At 54.6% G+C, this 24,478-nt stretch overlaps 1 protein-coding gene across 3 annotated transcripts in view; it reads right to left on the bottom strand.

Moving 5' to 3' along the window:
- The window catches only part of PHF21B (PHD finger protein 21B), a 95,072-nt gene that overhangs the window by 749 nt on the left and 69,845 nt on the right, over positions 1-24,478 (bottom strand). For 2 of the 3 annotated variants that reach the window (XM_065887764.1, XM_065887765.1), the window contains exons 3-12: positions 23,147-23,239; positions 20,785-21,135; positions 18,347-18,487; positions 10,139-10,190; positions 7,684-7,760; positions 5,312-5,366; positions 4,119-4,141; positions 2,955-3,113; positions 1,273-1,348; positions 842-945 (exon numbers count right to left, since the gene is read on the bottom strand). In XM_065887764.1, coding sequence (XP_065743836.1) covers positions 842-945; positions 1,273-1,348; positions 2,955-3,113; positions 4,119-4,141; positions 5,312-5,366; positions 7,684-7,760; positions 10,139-10,190; positions 18,347-18,487; positions 20,785-21,135; positions 23,147-23,239 — 1,131 coding nt within the window. Of the gene's footprint in view, positions 1-841; positions 946-1,272; positions 1,349-2,954; positions 3,114-4,118; positions 4,142-5,311; positions 5,367-7,683; positions 7,761-10,138; positions 10,191-18,346; positions 18,623-20,784; positions 21,136-23,146; positions 23,240-24,478 lie in introns of all 3 variants that reach the window. The other variant, XM_065887763.1, reaches the window with a different exon arrangement.

Below are 24,478 nucleotides of genomic sequence, written 5' to 3'. Positions count from 1 at the left end.
TCTAAGAATAATCACAGAGCCTCTTCATAGAGTTATGGACAGGATTAAATGGAATACTACATTTAAAGAGTTTTACCAGTTGCTGTTACCAACATCACCACCACCATCAGCACCACCACCATCATCACCACCACCACCTCCATCACCTCCATCACCTCCATCACCACCACCACCACCACTTCCATCACCACCACCACCTCCATCACCTCCACCACCACCACCTCCATCATCATCGCCATCATCACCACCACCTCCATCATCACCACCACCACCTCCATCATCATCGCCATCATCACCACCACCTCCATCATCACCACCACCACCTCCATCACCTCCATCACCACCACCACCACCACCACCACCACCACTTCCATCACCACCACCACCTCCATCACCTCCATCACCACCACCACCACCACCACCACCACCTCCATCACCTCCATCACCACCACCACCACCACCACCACCACCACCATCACTTCCACCACCACCACCACCTCCATCATCATCGCCATCATCACCACCACCATTATCGTCACCTTGTTTATCACCACTCTACAGAGAAGAAATCACTGTGTTCACTTTACACAAGAAGAAACTGAGGTTCAGAGATGGTCAGGGCCCTGCTGAGGGCACAGAGCTGAGAAGGAACAGAGCCAGAGGCTCAGCTGCTCGACAACTATTTGTGGAATGAGTCACACAGCTGCCTTCTCCACCTGCTGACTCGCTAAGTGATGGCGGTGAGTCTGTCTTCTCCTGGGCCCTCAGTAAGCAGACAGCGACGCTTTGGCTCTACACCCTGTGGCTCTAAGGGCAGACGCCACACCCCCGCCCCGCGCACCTTCACTGCCGAGGCCAGGAGCCGGTCCCGCTCCTCCAGCTGCCGGCGCTCGCTCTGTAGCTCGCTGCCCCTCTGCAGCAGCTTCCGCTTCTCCTCTTCTTTGACTGTGAAAGAGAAGACCAGGCCCCACAGGGAACTGCAGGCAAGCAGGGGCTGGGCCGTGGCTGAGCAGGAGAGGTAGAAAGAATCCTAGGCCCGTGCCTATAGGTCATCCTGGCCACACCCTCCTGCAGGGGCCAGTGGCTCTCGCTGGATGCACGGGGACTGGAATTCCATCCCCGCAGTAACTGCCCTGCACACAGGACTAGTCCCAGGGGTCTTTGGCCCAGAACAGCCTCTGCCGGGCCCAAAGTGAGTCCAGCGGTCTAGGGGCGGGGTTGGACAAAAGGGAGTCGGTGCCCTTTCCCAGCTCCCGAGGGTGTCTTTCTTACCTGTCTTGTGGGTGACGTAGGAGTGCACAATAGCCAGCATCCCGGTCCAGGGCACACCTTCGTCTTTCTTTAAGGCCTGGAGGGCAGAAGGGGAACTGAGCCAGCGGACAGCCCGGGGGGTGGGGTGGGGGGGCCCACCACGCCCTGGCTGTGTAACCCGGGCTGGCGGGAGGGGCCGGGGTGGGGGAAGAGCTCTCTGGGCTGTCATAGGCCACCCTCTCCCTAGGTCCCCACAAAACCCAGAGTGACAGGCAATTACGAGAGTTATGTTTGATTTTTGTTTTTTCTTTTTTTTTTTTTGCGGTATGCCAGTCTCTCACTGCTGTGGCCTCTCCCGCCGCGGAGCACAGGCTCCGGATGCGCAGGCTCAGCGGCCATGGCTCACGGGCCCAGCCGCTCCGTGGCATGTGGGATCTTCCCGGACCGGGGCACGAACCCGCGTCCCCTGCATCGGCAGGCGGACTCTCAACCACTGCGCCACCAGGGAAGCCCCGAGAGTTATGTTTTTTGAAAAAAAGATGACTCCCCAATGATTTTACAAGTAATACATTCTGTAGAAAAGCCTACTTTTAAAAACGCTGATAACTTCCCCACCACGCGGCCAAACGCAGGTATTTTCTCCCAGGTTTTCGTTATTCCGCACATCAGACAGCTGATGATCAAACTATACGGCAGCTATAAAACCTGTTTTTTATTTTTATTTATTTTTTTTTGCCACACCACACAGCACGTGGGATCTTTCCCAACGAGGGATCGAACCCGCGCTCCCCCCTGCAGTGGAAGCGTGAAATCTTAACCACTGGACCACCAGGGAAGTCCTATTTTTATTTTTTTAAAACGTAATCCCACATAGTGAACAAATCCCAAAGAACCGCAAAATCCTTGCAAAAAATCATTTTCAGTGACCACATCTCACTGAGTAAAGCGCTGGAATCTACTCCACCAACTCCGGCGGGGAAGCCAGGCTGTTCCCTTCTTTTCCCTTTTATAAAGAAAGGCTGAGGAGCTTCTTTTTGCACAGAACTTTACCTGTATAGAACTATTTCCTTAGACTCTATTCCCCAAAGCAAGACGCCGGGTTTAAAAAGTGTACACGTCTTTAAAGCAACATGTAAGAGTGCCTGCTTCACCGCACCATCACCAGAAGGGAGTGCTGTCGTTTTTGCTAATTTGATAGCTTTTCATTTGCATGTTGTCATCAGTGAGATCAAACGTGCTAACTGGCAATGTCTTTTGTGGTTTGTGTTGTTAGTTCGGTTCTTCCCTGGGAGATCTGGAGTCGCCAAGTCAGACAGCTGCAGAGGGAACCTCTGCTCACTTGACACCCGTGGTCCTCAACCGGCAGTGTCTGAGATGGCCGTGATGGGGGCTGCTGTTGGCATCTAGCGGGTGGAGGCCAGGGACACTGCTGAACACCCTGCAGTGCACAGAACGGCCCCCAAAATGGATTATCCTGGGCCAAACGTCAATTGTGCCCAAGTTGCAAAAGCCTGCTCTCCACCCAGCTCCTTTCCTCAGCCCTCCACGGCCCTCCCCGTCTCTGCTCACAGGGGGGACGACCCAGGAAGCTGGGACGGTCTGAGTGGCCTCAGACACTGTGCCGGGTGAAGGAGGGCCCTGCGGTTCCGGGAGATGGTGAGGGTGAGGGTGCAGCCGCTCCCCAGGAGCACGGCCTCCTGTACCTTCTGCTGGCACTTGGGGCATACCCACACGCCCTTGGGTGCTGTCTTGAGGGGCGGGTCCAGGCAGCTGAGGTGGTAGGCCCCTGGGCAGGTACCGCAGGGCTGCAGGTTGGCCCCTCGCTTGCAGGCGGTACAGTGCTCATCGTGGGTGATCTCGTTCTGGAAGAGACGGGAGGGTGGGAGGCGGGTCAGCCGGGCTGGGAGTTGGGGGGGTGGGGTGCAGGACCTGCCTGGGGCCCAGCTCTTCCGCCAGGTTCTCAGCAGCTCGGGAGGGGAGGAGAAGGGGTGATGACCAAGGGGACACAGGCCTGGAAACCAGCAGCATCCGGGTCTCCTGCTTCAAAGCCAGCACCCCTGCAGGTGTGTGGGCTCCGCGCAGCAGGCCTCGGGCTCAAGGCACCTGCTGTCCCCACGCCCGGGCCGGCCTACAGCTACAGGGAGGCTGCAGACAAAGCCTGCCCGCCACGGCTCCGATCTGCGACACTGCAGGGTTATGGCTGCAAACAACGCGGCCTGAAGGGAGTTTCATCACGTGGTGCTTTTCAGTGGTTTGACCGTTACAGGCGTGTAGGGACTGGAAATGTCTTTTACAATTAGATGTGAAACTTAGTAAAGAAAGACACTGAAAATAAACTCTGAAGCCGCGCCCACAAATGAGGTCATGACCAGCCAGCATCCTGGGAAGCAGGGACATGGTGCATGCGTGGTGGGTTGGGGTCTCACACGATCATTGAAATGTGGGCGTGTGGGGTGAGACCCTGAGACCCAAGTCCAGTCCCTTATGAGGTAGGGAATGAGGACCAGAGAGGACCAGCTCTGCCCAGGGTCACACAGCAAGGCCAGACAGAACACACTGGCACCCAGCATCAGCTGCTTCCACTCAGGCCTTCGTGGCTCCTGGTGTCCCTGCGTCTGGAGGGCTCCTGCTTGAACCTGCGGGCTGAGCCCTGTGATGACGTCCAACTCTGCCGGGCAGGCTGAAAAGTGGACTGGTGTTGTACAAAGCCCTCGGCACCGAGGACGGAGCCCGAGGCCCTCAGCTCCACTCCAGGGCAGCAGGACGCTGGGGTCCCGCGCCCCTTGCCAGGAGTGACCCTACCTGAACTGTATGGAAAGCATGCCCGCCACCCCCCCAACCAGGCGTGAAGACCAGGGGACACGTACCTTCCAGCAGGGGTCCTCATTGGCTAGCACAGGGAAGAAGGGTGGAGAGCATGTTAGAGGGCACGGGAAGGGCACCAGTCAGGACTGGCGTCCATGAGGCCCAGTGTGAAAGAAGCCTGATGGGAGTATCACAGGCCCCAGTGACTCCTGGGTCCTCCCCCAGGGCCTGATGGGAGTGTCACAGGCCCCAGTGACTCCTGGGTCCTCCCCCAGGGCCTGATGGGAGTGTCACAGGCCCCAGTGACTCCTGGGTCCTCCCCCAGGGCCTGATGGGAGTGTCACAGGCCCCAGTGACACCTGGGTCCTCACCCAGGGCCTGATGGGAGTGTCACAGGCCCCAGTGACTCTTGGGTCAGCCTGATGGGAGTATCACAGGCCCCAGTGACACCTGGGTCCTCACCCAGGGCCTCATGGGAGTGTCACAGGCCCCAGTGACTCCTGGGTCCTCCCCCAGGGCCTGATGGGAGTGTCACAGGCCTTAGTGACACCTGAGTTCTCACCCACGGCCTGATGGGAGTGTCACAGGCCCCAGTGACTCCTGGGTCCTCACCCAGGGCCCGATGGGAGAGTATCACAGGCCCCAGTGACACCTGGGTTCTCATCCAGGGCACCATGGAAGTAAAGATCTCTGCCCCGGTCATGGCCAGGACCCACCCGGAGATAGGTTCATCGTGGCCCCTGAGCTCCCTGAGGCACATGGCAGCAGTGAGCTGTCCTGCGGAGGAAACGCTGCTCCAGGGATCCCTCAGAGTGACTTACTGTCAACTCGTCTTCATTCTAGTGAGTGATGCCAAACCACATATTTTAATGATCACAAAAACTAGTTTTCTTTTTCATTTCTGGAAATCATACCATCCAGTGGCAAAAACAGTTCCTGCGTGTACACAGCACTCGACAGTTTACAAAGTGCTGTCATGTTCACCCCTCCTGTCACTGTCCCAGCTGAGAGGCCGGGACTATTATGGGCCCGTTTCATATAGATCAGCAAACCAAGGCCCAGGGAGGTAACGTGGTACGTGAGGACAAGCGTGGCCACGGCGCAGAGGGCCTGGTGAGCTGTGATGCGCTATCCACCGGTCAGCAGCTATGTGGCTGCTGCTGTGGACAGGGCAGGCTGGGTAGCCGGGTCGCTGCCAGTGGAGGGAGGTATGGCCCAGCCCAGCACACAGCTGCCCTGCGGGAGAAGCGCTTACCTCTTGCTGTGAGGAACAGGGGGGTGTTGAGATAGTTGGACGCCAGCCGCTTCCTCTGCAGGGGACAGAAAACCAAACCAAACCACCAGATCGTGGGGAGCCCTCCTTGGCGACACTGACCCCGCCCAGGGCTCACCCAGGACAGGCTCCCCATCCTGGGCTCCGGACTCCAGCCGGACACCCACGGCCAGAGGCAGAAACGGGTACAGACACAGGGGTGTGGGGAGGGGGAGAGACAGGTCGGCCAGGGCAAAAGCCAGCAAAGGCTCTGCCCAACGGGTCCGTCCCTGCTCCCCGCGGGCACGTCTGCCTCATTCAGGAATGGCGGTTAGGGCTTTCCGACTGGGGCAAATCAGTAACCAAGTTGACACGTGGCTGTCCCTCTGTGTTCCTCCTGTATCTTCCTTCTCAGCTGGTTCTGGGGTCAGGTGGGGAAATGAGGTGTATTACGGACTGGCTCGCTAAACCCCACTTCTCGGCATGAGTTCCAGGAACCCTGACAACAAAGAGTGGCCCCCGGCGCCCAAAACATCATGGGTAGATGGAAGCTCCTGGTGTATTCCAGAAGGTGGCTTTAGTCCTGGGCTTTAGCAACCACAGGCCACGCGGGTTCAGACTTTGGTGGTTCGACATGGCTTTGGCTGTGGCAAGAAGATGGTTCTAGACTTGGGTGATGGGCTGTAAACCCATCTCTCTCAACGTGATTGGGCCGTGTTCAGGGCCAAGGGAGGGACCCACGGAAGGGCTGCTCCTGGGCTACGTATGTGTCCAGGGCTCAAGGTCACAGGGCTTTGCGTCGGTTCTTGATTCGCTAATCAGGTCATCTCTGACTGTGGCCACAGGCTTCGGAGAAGAGGTCACGGCCATGCCCACAGAGCAGGGGATGCTTCCATCAGTGAGCACAGAGGACACACCGTCTCCTTGGGTGGAGATGCGGAAACGGCTCTGTGACTCTCACAAATGGGGCCCAGCGCTTGGGGCCCTGTCTCAGGACATGGCTTGCTCAGAAAATTGGGGAGGAAGTGAGCGGGTATAAACACGTGTGTTCTCCGAGCAGGAGTCGGGGGACAGTACAAGCAAGGACAGGAAGGCGGGCCGGGGAGCCAGGCAACGCAGACACAGGTGGGCTCTCCCCCCAGGGCCACCCACGGGAGCCTCCCTCCCAGTGAGGGCCAGTTTGTGAGCCACAGATTTGGGACCACTGGCCCAGGCTGACGAACACCCCCGGGGAAGTGACCACGGCATTTCGGTGACCCTCCTCTGGGCCCTGCAGTCTTGCTGGCCTCTGGAATGTGCCAGGCCCTGGCCTCTGCAGACATGGCTCCACGTCAGGGGGCTGCCCGACTTCGGGGCCTTCAGGCAACGGCTTCCTTCCTAGGGGAAGATTCCAGGGAGTTTTCCCCGGGAAAGCCCAGAGCGTCTGGGAAAGGCTGCTGGCAGCCTCTGCAGAGCCGGCTTCTGGGAGATGACATCTGGATTTTAGCCTAGAATTGTGGACTTTAATTTGCAAAGGCAAGAAGATCTCATTCTGGATTCAGTGCCTCCCTGGGAATGTGCTGATGGGAGGGGGCCAAGGCGCTCCCTGGAAGGCATCCTTAAGTCCTGACGCCGCATCACTGCCTGGTGTTTAGTTCCTCTCATCATCTCCTTACGGGCCGCAGGGGGCCCCCGGGCGGGCAGTCTGGACGGGATTTGGATCGGGAGGGAATTCTCTGCCTTGGAGTTCACTTTAATGCCCTATTTTACTAGTTTCGGCTACCCGGGGAAAGTGCACGCTGCCCACCATGAGGAAGCAGTCTTGGAGCCGGGGTACCGCCGTGTGAAGGGGAGCTGGGCTCAGTGCGTCGGGAGGAGGGGAAGCCGGGCATGCCAGGCCACGTCTCTTGTTCCTGGCCTCGCGCCTCCACGTGGAGGGAAGTCAGCTGGAGTCACGGCGGTGCGGCCACTCCCTTCCCTCCTCCCCGGGGGAGACAAGGAACCACCCTCACTCAGCCCAGCCCCTTCCGGGCCTTTCTCTCTGTGGCCTCACATTCTCGGCTCTCCAAGTCATGAGCTCTACCGAGCCGGCCGGGCTCCAAAGTTGGGCCTGAGTGGTCCCGGGAGGCCCAGGCGGCCAGCACTGCCTGCGACCAGACCTCATGCCGGATAATCTGCAACCGGCATCCCCACCACACCCCCCAGGGCAGCCTAGGTGAGGTGCCCCACTGACACCCGATCCTCTGCATCTGTCTCTCAATTGCCTCTGAGCCCAGGAGGTAAAGAAAGAATTATTGATGGCACTCCCTGAACTCTAATCCCTGGAGGGGCAGGTGAGGGAGGCCAGCCCAGGGGAGCCTCCCCATTCCCTGGTGTGGAGGCGGCGGGTCCCTCACCTCGGTCTCCAGGAGGCCGCTGTAGGCGGGGTTCGCTGTGCTTCTTCTCTTCCGCTCCTGGCGCTTGCTCTGGATTTCTGGAAAGGCACAGACGCAGCAGTTACTGGCATCTTCCTGCCCCAGGACCCTGGATGCCTCCTCTGCAAACCCCGGGCGCCACCATCCCTTCCTGCCCTGCAGCCTCTCTGCCCAGCATCCGCGCCCCAGAGTGGCCCCGGGCGGGTGGGTGCCCCTGGAATCGCTCACTCTGAGGCAGGACAGACCTGCTGGCCCCAGGCTGAAGGACTGACTGGTGGGAGGGTGGGAGGTACCCAGAATCCAGGCACCTGCTCTCAGCAAGGCCCCGTGTGCCATCCTCCAGCCCGGGGATGTCTCTCATGGGACCCTGGGGACAGCAGATGCCCACTGGTCAGACACTGGCCTGGCTGAGCTGCAGGGTGGGACTCCGGGCTCCTGGGAAGGGCAGGGGCAGCCTGTTTGGCAGCCTGACCCCCAGGACGCCAGGCACGAGTCCTCCTGATGGGGGCCGGCGTGGTGGGCCTCATGCAGCTCGAGAACTGGGTTTTCTCTCCCTCTTCTCATTTTCATTTTCTTCCTTTGCTTTGACTGCCAGGTGGGCCCCGTCTCTCTGTGTGTAGCTGTTTTGACATTATTTCCGAATCTCTGTCTCTCGGACCTGATTTATTCTTTGAAACTGTTTCAATATTATTTGTGTGTTTCCTGTAAGGCACCTCAGACCCTCTTTGGGAAAAAACAGGGTCCAGATAAATAAGTATTTAGGGTATCATGGGTGAGAGGGAGGAGAGTTTTCACAATGAGGATGATTTATAAAAATAATAACATGCCCAAATGTATTCGCAGAGTGTTTTTATCTCAGTTGCCACGACACCCCTGAGAAGTCTGAAGATGTGGTTTTCCTCACGTTGTAGATGAAGAGACTGAGGTTCAGAGTGGGGAAGGAGCCTGCCCGAGGTCACCTAGCTGTAAGCAGCACGGCCAGGACTTGAACACGGGACTACGGACGTGGATGTGCAGGCCAGTCCCACTGCCCCAGGCTGCCTCCGTGACCCCAAAGGCAGAGCACAAACAGCTCTCAAAGGCTGCCAAGCACAGCTGGATTCCTTACACTCAAGTTCAAGCAGGAGTATTCAGACCTTCAGATGGAAAGCTCAGAGAACCCCTTCCAGCCCCGCACAGCAGAAGGAAGGGGGCCGCAAGCAGGGGCTGCTCAGATGAGACTTGCCCACTGGGGCCAGGTCAGTGGAGCCTGGGGGGCTGGGGGGCTGGGCCACACCCCTGTCCCTCTCCGCCCAGATCTACACCCCAGCTGCCGCCAGAGAGTGAGTCAGACCCAGGGAATGCAGATGGAGGTGGCCGTGGAAAGGCCTGGCCCCACCTCCTGGGCACGTTTGACTCAGTTGTGCACAGGAGGCCCGGGCGAGCTGTGTGGGCTCCCCAGGTCCCTTCCCTTCCCCAGGCTTCAGTTACTCACCTGCTGTGATGGAGAGAACCTCCACCGGAGATTAAAGCCTGTAAGTGCCTCGGGCACTGGGGGATTCAGTTCATTCCCTTCCTATCCTCGATTTTAAGGAGGAAAAGCAAGTGAATTTTCCTTCCCAAATCCAGATTTACTTAGGGTGTAGAGATGTTTTCACTTTATAAAATATCTTTAGCGGTGAGGTCAGAATCGTGGAGAACACCCTGAGCTGGGAGTCAGGAGACCTGGATTCCAGCCTGGGCCTGATACTGACTGGCTGTGGGACCTCGAGCAAGAGAATCAACTTCTCTGGCCTCAGCTTCCCCACAAGTGCAACCAGAAGGTTGGTTTCCGTGCTTTCCAGGCCCTTAGATTCTATGACGATGCACAGAGCTCGTTTGTGGTTGATCCCATCGGTAAAGTCAAACAGCACCTGCAGTGTTACACTGACCAGTCTGCTCAAAATACTGTTCTGATTTCCACCGATGGGTGTGGGGGCAGACAGGACCCATGGACCAGTTCTACAGCAGGGGAGGTGGTGCTGGGCACTCCTCTTGGTTCTTTACAACAATCCCAGGAGGAAGGGTGGGTTATTATCCCATTACACAGACAGAGAAACTGAGGCCCAGAGGAGCTGGGGGACTTGCCCAAGTCTGAGTAGTTAGTAACGGCCGAGCTGGGCACCTTGCTCTTACCACTTCACTGTGCTGCCTCCAACTTGGGGGCAGGGAATGCCCAAGGCCCCTTCGATAGACACAGTGGGTTTCGTGCGCAGTCACAAGCTGGGAGAGCGGGCAGGCGCCCTGGTCTTCGTGATGACCACCTGGCACTTGGCACCAACCGTGCAGAAGGTGGGTCACACCCGGGCGCTGCCATCTGACCGGGAATCCGAGACCCACTGCTTCTGTCTGATGCCAATTCAGCAACCCCCCGCCCCATCCCGCGGGCCAGGCCCAGCTCCGCCACAAGGGTCCTCACCTTCCAGATGCTCCGTCGTCACCAGGCCCAGCGCTACCATGAAGGCGATTTTCTGAGGGAAGGAAACAGAGAAGGGTTAACGCGGCTTTTCTGTTTTGGGTTTCCTTAGTTCTCACTTCATGCTCTTTCTCCGTCCCGGGACCCCACCCAGGACCCCATATGACGTCAGTCATCCTGTCTCCTCAGCTCCTCTGGGCTGTGACGGTTTCTCAGACTGCCTTCTTTTGGATGACCTTGGCCGTCTGAGGAGGACTGACCAGGAATTTTGTAGGCAGACCCTCGTCTGGGATTTGCCTGGTGTCTTTCTCAGGATTAGCCTGGGGTCCTGGGTTTTGCAGGGAGACCACAGAGGTGAAGGGCCCTCATCCCATCCCCTCGGCACGCTGCACGCGCCGTCAACATGGCCAGTCACTGTGATGTTGACCTTGGTCACCTGGCTGAGGTGTGGCTGTCAGGCGTCTGCTCTGCAAAGTTCCTCTTTACCCCACCTGCCGTCCACACTGTCACCTTTGGGAGGGGAGGTCACTACGCACGGCCCACATCTAGGGAGGTGGGGATTAGGTCCCACTGGTGCTTTTTTTTTTTTTGGCCATATAGACCATTAAAAAATTGTACGTAGTAGAATTTATCAGTACTTTCTTTTGCAGTGTCTGGATTTTTGCATCTTAGCTAGAGACTCTGAGTTTAGAAAGCAAGTTGCTTATGTTTTATCTTAGGACCTAGAGTTTCACTTTTTCCATTTAAAGTTTTGATCTACTTGGCATTCATCCTGTTGTATACGGTACATATGGATTCATTTTATTCCAATACCATTGATTGAAAATTCCATCTCTCCGCTTTTCACTGATTTGAGTGAATCATACACTAGATTATCTCACACACACACACACACACACACACACACACACACACACACACACGGCCCTCTATTCCGTTCCTTAAATCTTCCCGTCTATTCACGAGCTACCACCTCACTTTTAGTTCTCAAGGCTTTACAGTAATCTGACAGCATTAGAATCCCGTCCCTGTTTTTTCCCGTTCTGAGCTTCCTCGGCTCTTCTTGTTTATTTTTTCATGTGAAATTTAGAAAGCATCTTCGGTAGTTCTGAGAACGAGGGAATCAGTTGGTATATTTCCTGGGATGACGCGAAAATTATAAATTAACTTAGGACATGATGACAACCTAGTAATATTACATTTTCCTCTCCAAAACCACAAGGTGCTTCTGTTCTTTGTCTTCAGGAGTTTCAAACTTTTCCTCCAACAGATATCGATTATCGTGTTTATTCCTTGGCATTTCATCCTTCTGTTGCAATCGCAAAGGCAGTTCTCTAGAAAGCTTCTAACAGGTTGCCGTGTGTTTCTCTAAAGACTACTGACGTTTGTAAGTTACCACACCCGCTGCCACGCTGAATTCTCTCATTGTCTGCAGCGGTTTTTCCAGTGAGAGTCTCCTGGGTTTTCTACAGCATCTCAAAGAGCGACTGTTTACTCCTTCTTTCCAGGTACTTCAATGCTGTTGAAAATAGTTTGCCTCAATTTGTCACCTTTAAATCATATTCTTCGATCCACGGACAGTTCCAACTCTACAAACGCGACAATCTGAGAGCTTATTCCTCCTCTCTCCCTTCTCTCCCTCGCTCTCTGTTCGCTTAGGTGAATCTTACACATTAATATTTATGTGTCATCTCGTACATGTAATATTTACATTCTGTGCCCGCACCCTTATCCTGTTTGTTTTACTCCATAGTTAAATACGCACGACGACGCTCAACCAGCGTTGGTGCCAAGCTTTCCCAAGCGTCTCGTGGTCGATGGGGGTTGAGTTTCTAGTAGCTTCTCACGAATGGCTCATGGGAACAACATTTCCTGAGTTCTTGGCAGATTTAAAACCTTTAGTCTGTGGCCTTTCAACGTGAAGGACATCTTGGCTGCACCTAAGAGCCTTGGGTCCCCTTCTCTCTTCCCGCTCTCCTGTGTTCTGGACTGAACGTTGCCGTGGAAAAGTTAGAAGCTGGCCCAGTTGTTCTCCCTCTAAAGCGACTTGATTGCTTTTGCCTGGATGCCTACAGATCCTCTCGTTTCCATTAAAAGTCAGTGACTGGGCTTCCCTGGTGGCACGGTGGTTGAGAGTCCGCCTGCCGATGCAGGGGACACGGGTTCGTGCCCCGGTCCGGGAGGATCCCGCATGCCGCGGAGCGGCTGGGCCCGTGAGCCATGGCCGCTGAGCCTGCGCGTCCGGAGCCTGTGCTCCGCAGCGGGAGAGGCCACAACAGTGAGAGGCCCGCGTACCGCAAAAAAAAAAAAAAAAGTCAATGACTTTACTGGGCTGTGACCCAATGTTAACCCAGCACACACGTCAACTTCCCCTGGAACCTAGTGTGTCCTTGCAGTATAGAAATTAAAGTCTCCTTTGATTTCAATAAATTTTCTTGAATTACTTTTTAATTAAAAAAAATTTTTATTATTATTATTATTTTTTGGGCTGCTTTGGGTCTTGGTTGCTGCACGCGGGCTTTCTCTAGTTGTGGCGAGCGGGGGCTACTCTTCTTGCAGTGCACGGGCTTCTCATCGCGGTGGCTTCTCTTGTTGCAGAGCACGGACTCTAGGCGTGTGGGCTTCAGTAGCTGTGGCAGGTGGGCTCAGTAGTTGTGGCGCATGGGCTTAGTTGCTCCGCGGCATGTGGGATCTTCCCGGACCAGGGCTCAAACCCACGTCCCCTGCGTTGGCAGGCGGACTCTCAACCACTGCACCACCGAGGAAGCCCCTTGAACTGTCTTTAAAAACAGTGAAGCATCACCACACCGTGAAATCTCAGGCCCATCAGATTCAGTCCTGTAAGACGTGTGCTCACGTCAACACAAGACTACTAAAGATGCCTGAGGTGGCCGCAGACCTGCTCAAACAGGGGTTCTGAGGTCCAGCAAGTCTTCAGCCAGTCGATGCCAGCACAGGCTGCAGTTTGGTGCCACCTGGTTTCAGTGTCACTTCTAGGGTCCTGTGGCTGAATGGACAGTGGCCTCTAGGAATCTGCCAGTCCTGGCACCCCCTTCACTGGCCTGAACTGGGAAGGCTGGGCTGGGCCAATACTAGCGGAGCCCATGCTCTGCCTCCTGGTTCCCCACTCGGCCTTCCCTTCCCTCCAGCCCTTCCTCCGCAGAAGACAACTTCAGCCCACCATCGCCGACATAACAGGAGCAAACTGCCTACCACGTTATAGCCCAATTCATATCGCAGGGAACCGTGGGAAAGTTTTACTGTCGCTCTTCTGCCCCGTCATCCCGGTTTTCTTCTTTAAAGCCTCCAATTATCCACCTGTTGTATCTTCTTTGCTTGTCTTCTCTAGGTACCACTTCCTAATATTTAAAAATCCATTCTTCCTCTTTTGTATACTTCTCTCGCTCCTGCCTGCTAGGTCTTCCTCTGTCTCCTGCTGTGACTATGGTGCCCTGTGCTCCCCCAGTTATGTAGTTATGTGATGGTCTTCCTATTTTTTCCTGAAAATTTTCAGCTCACGTTTCCCTCTCTCCAGTACTTCGGCCTAAATGGCCATCTCTTCCCTCAGCCCTTGTCTTTCAGCACTGCAGCTTCCTTCTTAGTAGTGATTACTGTATTGATTTCTTTCTTTTAATTCATAGTAGAATACTGGACTTTGGGGGTAGTGTTTTTTATTTACGGTAAAAATTGCTTCTCTTTCTCACATTTCTCCTTACGGTGGCTTTGTACTGACTTCACTCTTCAACTATGGTGCCTCAGTGGGATTCTGTTTTATCACGCCTCCTTGCTGCCCACCAAGGTCAAGGAGGGTCTGTGGCACCTCCTCTGCTCCTGGAGGCCTTACAGAGGTTCTCTTTCCATATCCCTTTGTGTGGTCCCAGCCCTGTCTACCCTAAGTGCGGCTCACAGACACCGCCTGTCCTTTTGCAATTGAATACAGACTTGTGATCCTCAGCATGGATGAGGCTTTCTGCAACCTGCAGCTCCCTGGCCGTCAGCAAGGCCCCGCCCACACCACTCAGTTCTGCTGCTTCATATATATATGTGAATATATAATTTATACATATATAATTTTATATATAAAATTAAATATATATAATTTTTTATGCTTCTTTGCATCTCTGTGCTATCTCTGTGGTGCCATATTCCAAAGCACTAATTACCTCTGTTCATCCTGTCTAGTAATTTTTTTTTATCTCAATCACCGTGTTTTTCATTAGCAGATGTTCAAATAATTTTTGTAACTGTCTGATGTTTTATTTTCATGATTTTTTGGCTTCATTATTCCTTATTTATTTCAAGGGGATGTTACTCCTTTATTTTTAACTTCTTTTGAGTATCCTAAACATATTTAAAAGTCACTGCTGTGAATACGCCACAAAATTAGCTTCATCTTGAATAAATTCATGTTCCAAAAGTTGAGTTTACTGACTGTCCTTCTTAGCATTAGATCGCATCATGCGTTTTACAATTCTGTCTGCAGACTCACCTTGGGCACTGCTTCTTTTCTTCTCTGTTTTATGTTTCATTTTCTCTCCCTACTGCTTACCCTCGCCTTATAGCAAGTTTGCAGTCACCCTGGCCTTGCCCAGCCCAGGGGTGGCCCCAGGCACAGGCTGGCTCCTGGACTAGCAGGGAAGCCTGGTTCTGCTCCTCTCTTGCCAGAAGAATTCCGGGGACCCACTGCCCCTTGGGAGCCGCCTGGTCACCCTCATCTGATTCTGAACCTGGGGGCCACGATCCGGAGCATCTGTCGCGCTCACTGCCTGTGTTTCTGGGACACAGTGATGCACAGTCACATCTTTACTACTGGCCCTTCCTGCATGCTGTCTGTTGTTGCTGAGGGTTTGCAGCAGAGAGGTATGGTCCAAGCGAGAACTCAGAGCCATACTAATGGGGACTGTGCTCTGATGGGTTTCAAGAAAGGGGGTGACCAATACAAAATTGAGGAGACCCTGCCATTTTTGATGATGTGGATGAAACTTGAAGGCATTACGCTGAAAGAAATAAGGCAAACAGAGAAACACAAATGCTCTATGATTTCACTTATACATGGAATCTTAAGAAAAATGAACTCTTGGCAACAGAGAACAAATCGGTGGTTGCCAGTGACAGGGGGTGGAGCTTGGGGGAAATGGGTGAAGCTACAGATTTCCAGCTGTATGATAAATAAGTACCGTACAGCACTGGACTGAAGTTAACAACACTGTCTTGTAAATTTGAAAGTTGCTAGGAGAGTAGATTTTAAAAGTCCTCATCACGCAAAAAATAAATAACCATGTGAGGTGATGGATGTGATAACTACAATTACCCTGGTGATCATTTTGCAATATATACATATATCAAATCACTATGTTACACACCTTGAACTTATACCATGTAATATGCCAATTACATCTCAATAAATTCTAAATGGAAGAATTTTTTTAAAAAGAAGACGGGTGACTTGGTTATTTCTGAATTGCAGAAAGATCCTTCTAGCTGCAGGGAAGAACCCATCTAGGGGTTGGGAGCCTGGGCAGGGCCAGGGCAGGAACCGGGGCTGTGGCAGCAGGAATGGCGTGGAAGGAGGGAGCATCTGTGTGCACGGGTCTTGCCCAGAGAGGCGGCCAGGGCTGGCGTGTGGCAGGGCTGGGACAGGGCTGGAACGTGCTAATCTGAGGGTGACCAGCTTGGACAGATGCTGCCCGAGGCCAGAATAATGAGTAGCACAGAAAAGGCCAGGCTCTGTCCTAAAGAAGGCAGAGGACTTGGGACAGGAAGGAGACTATGGGGCCTGGGGCAGGAGCCTGGAGCCCCGGTTCTGTCTGGGTCGACTGGCGGACACGCTGGCCTCTCTCAGCCCGCCTCCTCGTTTGTACAATGAACACTGTAATTCCTGCCCCACCTGCTTCGCAGAGCTGCTGGAAGGATGCGGGAGAAAAGGGGAGGAAGCAGAGTTAGCTATGAAGGCTCACTCGGCAGAGAGGTGGGCTCACTGCGCGGGTCCCTTCGACGTCTTGGGTGGGCACTGTCATCTCATCTCATCTCACAGGCGCCTGTGGGCTCAGAGCTGCTGTGCGTGTGGGGTGTATGGACACTGGGACCTCGACAGCCGCTAACCCAGAAGCCACCGTACAGCTGAGCCTTACAAACAACCGTCAGTGTCTCTTTACCCCAAATCCACGCCCCACCCCAGGACCCCTGAGCCCGTGCCTGGCTCAGCTGGTGAAGTTTCTGGGGCAGCTGCTGCTCTGGCCTCAAGTGCTCCTGACTTAGATCCTTCACGAACAGGTTCAAAGGCCGCCACGAAACCCGCGTCTGTGCAGCACGACTGCTCCCAGCCCTCTTCTGAAAGCAACTTTAATAAGGATTTTTACACCAGGACGTGCTGTAATTGCAAGTTCTATTTAAGTCATTACGCGTATTTACACTAATTATGTAATTAGATGTAATTACACTAATTGTATAAATGCACAATAATTGACTAGGATATACTTTGAAAGGACAAAGAGAATGTACCCAGAAAACCTTCCCGAAAACTAAGGGTACAGCAAATCCCGTGGGAGGACAGAAGGGTGCTCATGGGAGCCCGAGCTGCGAGCTGGCCCCAGGCCTCACCCCGCACACGGTAGGAGCTCATACGTTGCCACCAAATGGAATGGGTTGTCTCTCTTGAGACAAAACTGGGCCTGAGGCCGCAGAGGAGACTGGCTCCATCTCAGCCTCGGTGAGTGGTCGACTCTATGAATTCCCAGCAGGCTTTCTAGACATGTCAAAGGACAATAGCCAAGTCACTCTCCTGCTCAAAGATATTCCATGGCTCCCCACTACCCGAGAAATCAAGTTCCACCTCAGCAGCGTGCATTGGGTCTTCCAGGATTGGGCTCCGATGTCTATCTTTAACCCCCTGTCTAGAAATTCTCAGGTACACGTGCTACCCACGGTCCAAACGGACCAGCTGACTTTCCTGGGAGCGCTGAGTCCTTTCCCCTCTGCCCGGGCAGTGCCCTCCCCCTGCCTCTTGCTCTTTTACTGAAACCCTACCTGTTCCCCTGGTCCCTTCGATTGTGCCCCTCCCCTGCAAGGCCTTCTGCAGTCCTTCCAGATGGAAACACGGCTCTCTCCCTCTCCCTGGATCTCCCACAGCTCAGAATCTGTAACTCTCTGATGACACCTGACAATTTTTTAACCCAAGTTCAAGTCCTAGTGGCCGTGCCTGTGTCTGCCAGTAGGAGTGAGTTTCCCTAGAGCCGGGACGAACTACATCTGCCCCGTCTCAGTGTCCCCACCCTCAGCCCAGAGCCTGGCCTGCAGCAAAGGCTAAGACATGATTGACAAATAAATGAATGGATGAATGACTTCTTTGGATGACAGCACTTTGATAAAAAGAATCAGAAGGAACTGGAGGAGCCCAGAGGGATCTCTTCTGCCTGCTGGGGATGGGTGGTCAGGGAAGGCTGCCTGGAGGAGATGGTTTCTGAAGGGAATCTTGTAAGATAAATCAGTCAATAGGGAGAGAAATGGGGGCTAGGTAGGGGCAGTCACATGGAGAAAGGCCCAGGGGGTGGTGATCTGGGCCCAGGACGGCTGAGGGTACAAGCAGGAACACAAGGATGTCGCTTGCTGTGACCAAAAATCCCACAAAGAGCTGACGTTCAAGGCCTTCAGGGTCCTCCTGTGCCACCTCCAGACATTCAGTGAACACTGGGGTGGAGGGAGGAGCAGGGCTGCTTTAGGGCCACATGTGCCAAGAGCGGCGCTGTCCCCTGGACGGAGGGTCCTGAGGACAGGGGGACGGGTGGGGACAGCGGGGGCTTGGGGTGGTGGGTAACAGCCAGCAGTGCCCAGGCACTGTTCTGGGGCCTCGGCAGACACTGACTCACGAGATCCTCCCAAAAACGCCGCCAGGAAGGCAGACTCATCCGTGCCGTCCTCACAGATGAGGAAACGGACGTGATCTGCTCCCCACCCCCGTGCACCCCGCCACACCTGCGCTGCGATGCAAATCCAGGCAGTCTGGTCTACGGCTGGTGCTAACCACTGCCCCACGCTGCCGCTCAGCCAGCAAATCCCGGACACACAACGGATGAGACCTCGGTTCACTGGGCCAGTGCTGCCTGGAGCTCCCACGGCCCAGGGCGGCTGTGCTCAGGGCTTGTCGGGGTGAGGCCCTTCCCCACTCCCTGGGCAGCCGTGTCCTACAGCGGCCCCCAGACCACAGCCACCCACCTCGGGGTTCTCCTGGCTCGGGGGCCGGTCTTCCTTCTTCTTTTTGGTGGCCTGAGCTCCCTGAGATGGCTCCTCTGTGGGTGGCCGCGACTCCGCCGTGCTCTCGGGCTGCGTCTGCACTTGAGGCTGAATGATGATGACCTGGGGACGGGGCAGAGGGGTGAGGGGGGAACGGGAGGGCCCAGGGAGGGCAGGCCCACAGAGCCCAGGGCCAGGTGTGTCCGCCCCAGACGGGCACGGGGCCTCGAACGGCGGTATCACAGAGGAACGAGGAGGCTTGCACCCACCTCTCCAGTCCACGGGGCGCCTGCACCCTAAGGAGAGTCTGCACGAGAAACGGTCCTGGTTTAGGAACCAGAAGGCCTGGGTCCAATCCTGTGCTACTGTCTCCCGGCTGTGTGGCCTCGGGGAGGTCACTTCACATCTCTGAGCCTCAGCTTCCTTATCAGTAACACCTTCGCAATACCTACGTCCAGGCAGGCTGTGAAGATGCAGGCGCAAGGACACTCGAGGCAGGTTGGCTTCTTTCTCCCCAGTTCACACGCAGGGAAACTGAGGCTGAGAGGGCTCCGACCTGCTCCCTGCCTGAGGTCATCAGGTTAGGTAGCCGAGGGGCTGGGACCCTTCCCGGGTCTGTCTGGCTGCCTGCCCTGCCCGCCCCCCCCGCCCCCAGGCCACTGTTTCCGAGGTGCTCAATCCTGGCCTGGGGGTTCGGGCAGGTGGGAGAAAGGAGGTCCCGTTTTGCTCACTCTGAGGGGCCCTGCCAATCCTGGGGGGATGGAGAGGGGGAGGGGAGTCTAGACCCCCCTCAGCATCAGGCAGCGCAGCCCCGATCCAGCGGTCCTCATGGGGTTCAGGGCTCATTGGTTGGGGTGAGGTGCCTGGAGCTGAGAAGTCTGAGATTGACTTCTGCTGCCCGGCCTCTCCCTAGGCCACAATCGCCTTCACCTGTGAATCATCTAGCTTATTTATTTTTTGGGGCATGGAATTGGGAAAGAATCGTTATCTTTTTCATGGATCTAGGTGAGAGAATTTACCAGGAGCAGCCCTGGGTCTGGCCTCAACCGGGACTGACTCGAACTGTTTTTCCCTCCTAAGAACACCTAGTGACTTGTGAATTTTTTCCTCGGATACTTGCAGCAGACTTTTTGTTTTTCTTTGTTTCTTTTTCGGTGACTTGTGAATTTGAAGCTCTTACACATGAAGAGAAAATGCATCCCATTTTTCTGCTGGCTTAAGGGAAAGGACTTTGTTCCTCTTTGTAACCTAATTTTGAAATCCCAGAATTCTCTGGATGGAAAAAAATGCTCCCTTTTTATATTCGTGGGAAGAAAAGAGTAAGATCCCCCGCAGAAAAAGGGGCAAAGAATACCCTCAGATGAGTCACGTGGAAGGAGACAGGATTCTTGAAAAGTACAGGGAAACCTTCAAGTTCAATACTAACCAAAGGAATTCCGCTTTCAACAACCAGCATCTGTCTGCATCAACTAAAGGAACAAAAAGCATTTAAAAATGACAACACTGGATGCTAGTGAGGTTACAGTGAAACAAACACACTCAACCAACCAACGTCTGCTAAGCAACCCTTCCGGACCAGGTACCATTCTGGGGTGCACGTTTCCTCACTGGAGCTTGCCATCCGACCCTGGCTGGCGATAACTCTCTAGGCTTGGAGAATCCTCGGGGATACTGTCCATAAGTGAGAGAGCTCAAAAACATACCCAGAAATATACTGAGTGCAATAACATACGGCTGCAGGAAAGTGGCTGACACCAGGGCTGGGAAACAGGGGACACGGGCCATAAGCAAGAGAGGGGCAGCCTGGTGGACCCTGAATTGGAAACAAAGAGAGGAAATGGCACCTCCTATGCAGCCCCAAACACCTCACACAATCATCAAGGAGCTCAGACGGGAACAGGAAGAGGATCTGAGTTTTAGTTTTAAATCTTGGCAACAAATCACAGATATTCCGTTCAGGCACCCGGGGTCCAAAAAGTCCTTGACTATCTCCCTCCATTGGCAGAGACTCTTCCAGTGGTCCACTTGGCCACGTTTTGTTAATTAATTATTCCAGCAAGTGAAGCAATTCATCCGTCGACCAATCATTCTGTTCCATTCAGCCACCCAGTCTTTTGTTCACAGTCATTCCCTTGTACCCCCCTTGTTCCCACGCCAATTCATTCATTCATCCACACCCTCATTCACACACCGTTCATTCTACCACTGACTCATTCATTCATTTGTACACGCCCCACCCCCACCCCCCATTTACGCACTGATTCATTCACTTATTGTTCATTCCCACGCTGTTCATTCAGTCCTCTGTTCACACTCCATCCATTCCTTTGGCCACCTAATCGCTCCGCCATCCGGTCATTCATTCTGCCCGGGCCCCCTTCACCTGGCCCCTTGGGGAGCCTGCCCGCGGGCGCCCTCACCTGGTTGTCGGCACTGATGAGGAGGGGCTGGACTTTGACGCTGTCGCTGACCACGGACACGGCGGTGCTGGGGGCCATGGCGGTGGCATTGCTGGGGGCGGTGGAGATGAGGGCGTAGGCCACCCCGGCACTGCTCAGAGGAGAGGTGACGGTGGCAGGCTCGGCGAGGGCACGGGGCTGGCTGCCGGGCGTTGGCACATGGCTCACGGTGCTGTTGGCAGTGGGGAGGGCTGGGCTGGGGTTCTTGATACTGACCACGGTGGCCTTCTGGAAGGTTGGGGGCTGCTTGGGTGGCCGGTCCCGGCCCGGGGTGACGGGGAGGCTGTCTGGAATCAGAGTCTTTGGCCTAACCTGGGGAGGGAGGGACAGTGGCACGGTCGGATAGACACACAGACGGGGTGATGACAGCCATGGCAGATGACAGGGGCACAGACATGACCTGGTCAGGGACTCCCACGTTAGAGGTGAGGGGACGGCAGCGGAGAAACCATGGACCTGCCAAGGCTGCCCGGGTCCTGGGCGTGCACTGACTGGCCCGGGGGCTCTGGTCGCGGGTGTGTGCCTGTGTGCGTGTGTGCGCGCGCGCATATATCGGGGCAGAGGGAGAGGTGGCCCTTGGACTTTTACAGTTGAGGGGTGTACGTGGGAGTGAAAACTCCTAGGAAGACAGCACTGACCTTGAGCAGAAGCCTTTCCTTGGAGCCCCAGTCCTGACCCTCCCTTGCTCAAAAGCCTTCCGTAGCTCCCCACGGCCATTCAGTCACTGACAGGCAAAGCTCAGCTCCATTACTCCATACCCAAGGCCCCCAGAAGGCCTCTGCTGACGTCTCCAGTGCTATGCCTGCTCCCACTTCCCCTTCCAGTGCCGCCAGGCCTGCGGTTCCGGTCTCCCCACTGCCACCTGCCTCCTTTTCTCACCCCCGTGTCCTCATGCTCCAGTATCCTGGGGTGCTCGTCCCCTGAGGCCTGCCTCCACCTTGGACTACCAAGACTTCCTACCCTCGGAGCCCTGCTTCTAGCACCATCTCCTCCAGGAAGCCCTCCCTGACCCCCAGGCAGGCTATGAGCCTCCTCAAGGCTCCCATAGCCCCCGTGAATCCTTCTGACTCAGGCCAATCACTCTGGGTTCAAATCGTCTGGTTCCTTGTCTGTCCCCCGCCGGAATCTGAGCCTCTTGGGGACAGGATCCTGTCTGATTCAGCACAGGTGGGCATTCAGCGAGGCTGCCACAAGGACAAGAGGGCCCAGGGCAGCCGCCCCTCACTGTCCTCGAGCTGGTGGCATCGGCCCAGGCCTGCGGCCCCAGGACAGGCAGGAGCCGTTGTCACCTGTGCAGCCGGCAGCCCCTCGCAGCTCAGCAGCAGGTGCCCCGCAAAGCTGCGTACTGGGCGGTACCCAGCAGGCTTCTGCTCCAGACCAGGCCCGGCTACAAAGGCTTTGTGCCCCGATTCAGTCCTCACGGCCACCAGGGAGGCACTGGCACCACCCTCTCTGCAGACGAGGAGACGCAGCCCAGGTGACTTGACCACAGTGCAGAGCCCAGCGGGGGACCCCGGCTGGAACCCAGGCCCAAGGCCTGGCGTCTGCGCCGTCTCCTGAAATGCACCCTTTTGTCCAGAGCTTCTAACACTTTTTTGACTGTGACCCATATTCAAAGATCTCCATTAGGACTTCCCTGGTGGCGCAGTGGTTAAGAATCTGCCTGCTATGCAGGGGACACGGGTTCGAGCCCTGGACTGGGAAGACCCCACATGCTGCGGAGCAACTAAGCCCATGCACCACAACTACTGAGTCTGTGCTCTAGAGCCCGCGAGCCACAACTACTGAGCCCACATGCCACAACTACTGAGCCTGCATGCCTAGAGCCCGTGCTCTGCAACAAGAGAAGCCACTGCAACAAGAAGCCCGCGCACCGCAATGCAGAGTAGCCCCTGTTCATCACAACTAGAGAAAGCCCGCATGCAGCAACGAAGACCCAATGCAGCCAAAAATAATCAATCAATCAATCAATCAATTTGTATTAAAAAATCTCCATTACATCGTGATCCAGTCCAGAAACAAATTGTTCACAAAAAAATGCTTATGACACGTCTTGGTATTTTCTGCTGTCTTCTAGTCCAGCCTAGTTTATTCCATTAAAAAAAAATCCTGGTCATGACCCACTAAATTGATTTCTCAATTCCTCACTGTGTGAAAAACTGGGTCTGGTCCAAACATCTCCTCTGAAGGGCAGGCAGAGGAGGCAGGAGAGGAAAGGGACTCCCACGACGTCACACCCAGCTCAGGGCTCACCTAAACCTCACTGCTGAGGGGCTGTGGACAGACAGACAGCCAGCCCGGGGCCCACCCGCAGGCTGCTTACCTGAGGTAGCACTGCCGCTCCTTGCCCGGCCAACCTCTGCAAGGAGCTCACCTGAGGACCTGTGACAGGCACTGCAGTGATGGTTCCCAAAGCCTGGAAGACAAGAGGAGGGCGGCACTGAGACAGGACACGGCACCGGGACTCACACGACCCCACCCTGCCGGCACCCGGCGACTCTCCCCAGCCTGGCGGCGCAGGGGTGCCTTGGAGACAGCGAACTCTGCTCTCCTCTCTCTTAATGGTAAGCTTTTTTTTTTTTTTTTTTTTTTTGCGGTACACGGGCCTCTCACTGTTGTGGCCTCTCCCGTAGCGGAGCACAGGCTCCGGACGCGCAGGCTCAGCGGCCACGGCTCACGGGCCCAGCCGCTCCGCGGCATGTGGGATCTTCCCAGACCGGAGCACGAACCCGTGTCCCCTGCATCGGCAGGCGGACTCTCAACCACTGCGCCACCAGGGAAGCCCTAATGGTAAGCTTTTAAATCACGAAAGTAATATATAACACGCAAGACATTTTGGAAACCAGAAAAAGAAAGAGAATGGCATCCCCAGAAAACTATCACTGTCTCACATTAGCTTCCTTTTAAGTACGTTTTCTCTATAGCTGTACATGGAATTCTGTAACCTGTTTGTTTTTTTTTCATATTGATTCCCTGCAAACATTTTTTGTTATTTTATTTGATCTATGAACATACAAACATGCAAAGTGAAAAGGAGGGAGGAAGGGGCAGAAAGAAAATGAAGGAAGGAGAGTCTGAGAGATAGAGAAGGGGGAGAGAGAATAGAGCAGGAAAGACAGAGAAGGGAGAATAAGGAGTTTATTAGATTTATAAAAATCACCTTAAGTTTACAGAGTACACACAGCTCAAATTGCCTATAGTTGTGACCTCAATAATCCTGTCAAATTTCAGGACAGGTTATCTAGTAAACATGATGTATATCTTGACAAAATAAAGGAGGCCACTAATAAGAACCGGTGAAGGTTAATTAAGAAAAAAAATCGTGCTAAACTTGGAGCTTCCTTCCTTCCCAGTTTCCTTGGACTTGTCTTTTCTCATTTCCCCAGAGTGGAATCCACTCTCATTTTACCCAAAGACACAACACCACTCACGCCAAACAGAATGTGATGTGTAACCTGTTTTTCTACTTGTACTTCAGGACACGTGTAAGGTTTCCTGAACTTGTTACAATCTCCATAAATCACTCCTTTAATGGTTATAGAGTCTTTCATTCAGCAGACATCATGCTATTTCCTCAGCCAATCCCATCTTCCTAGGAATTTGGGTTTTATTCCCATCCTTTTCTGATTAATAAACAGTGGTGCAACATACATCT

The sequence above is a fragment of the Phocoena phocoena genome, chromosome 11 (genome assembly GCF_963924675.1).
Source record: "Phocoena phocoena chromosome 11, mPhoPho1.1, whole genome shotgun sequence".
NCBI lineage: Eukaryota > Metazoa > Chordata > Mammalia > Artiodactyla > Phocoenidae > Phocoena > Phocoena phocoena.
Note: the sequence above shows the minus strand (reverse complement) of the source record. Positions and strands in the feature narration are given on the sequence as shown.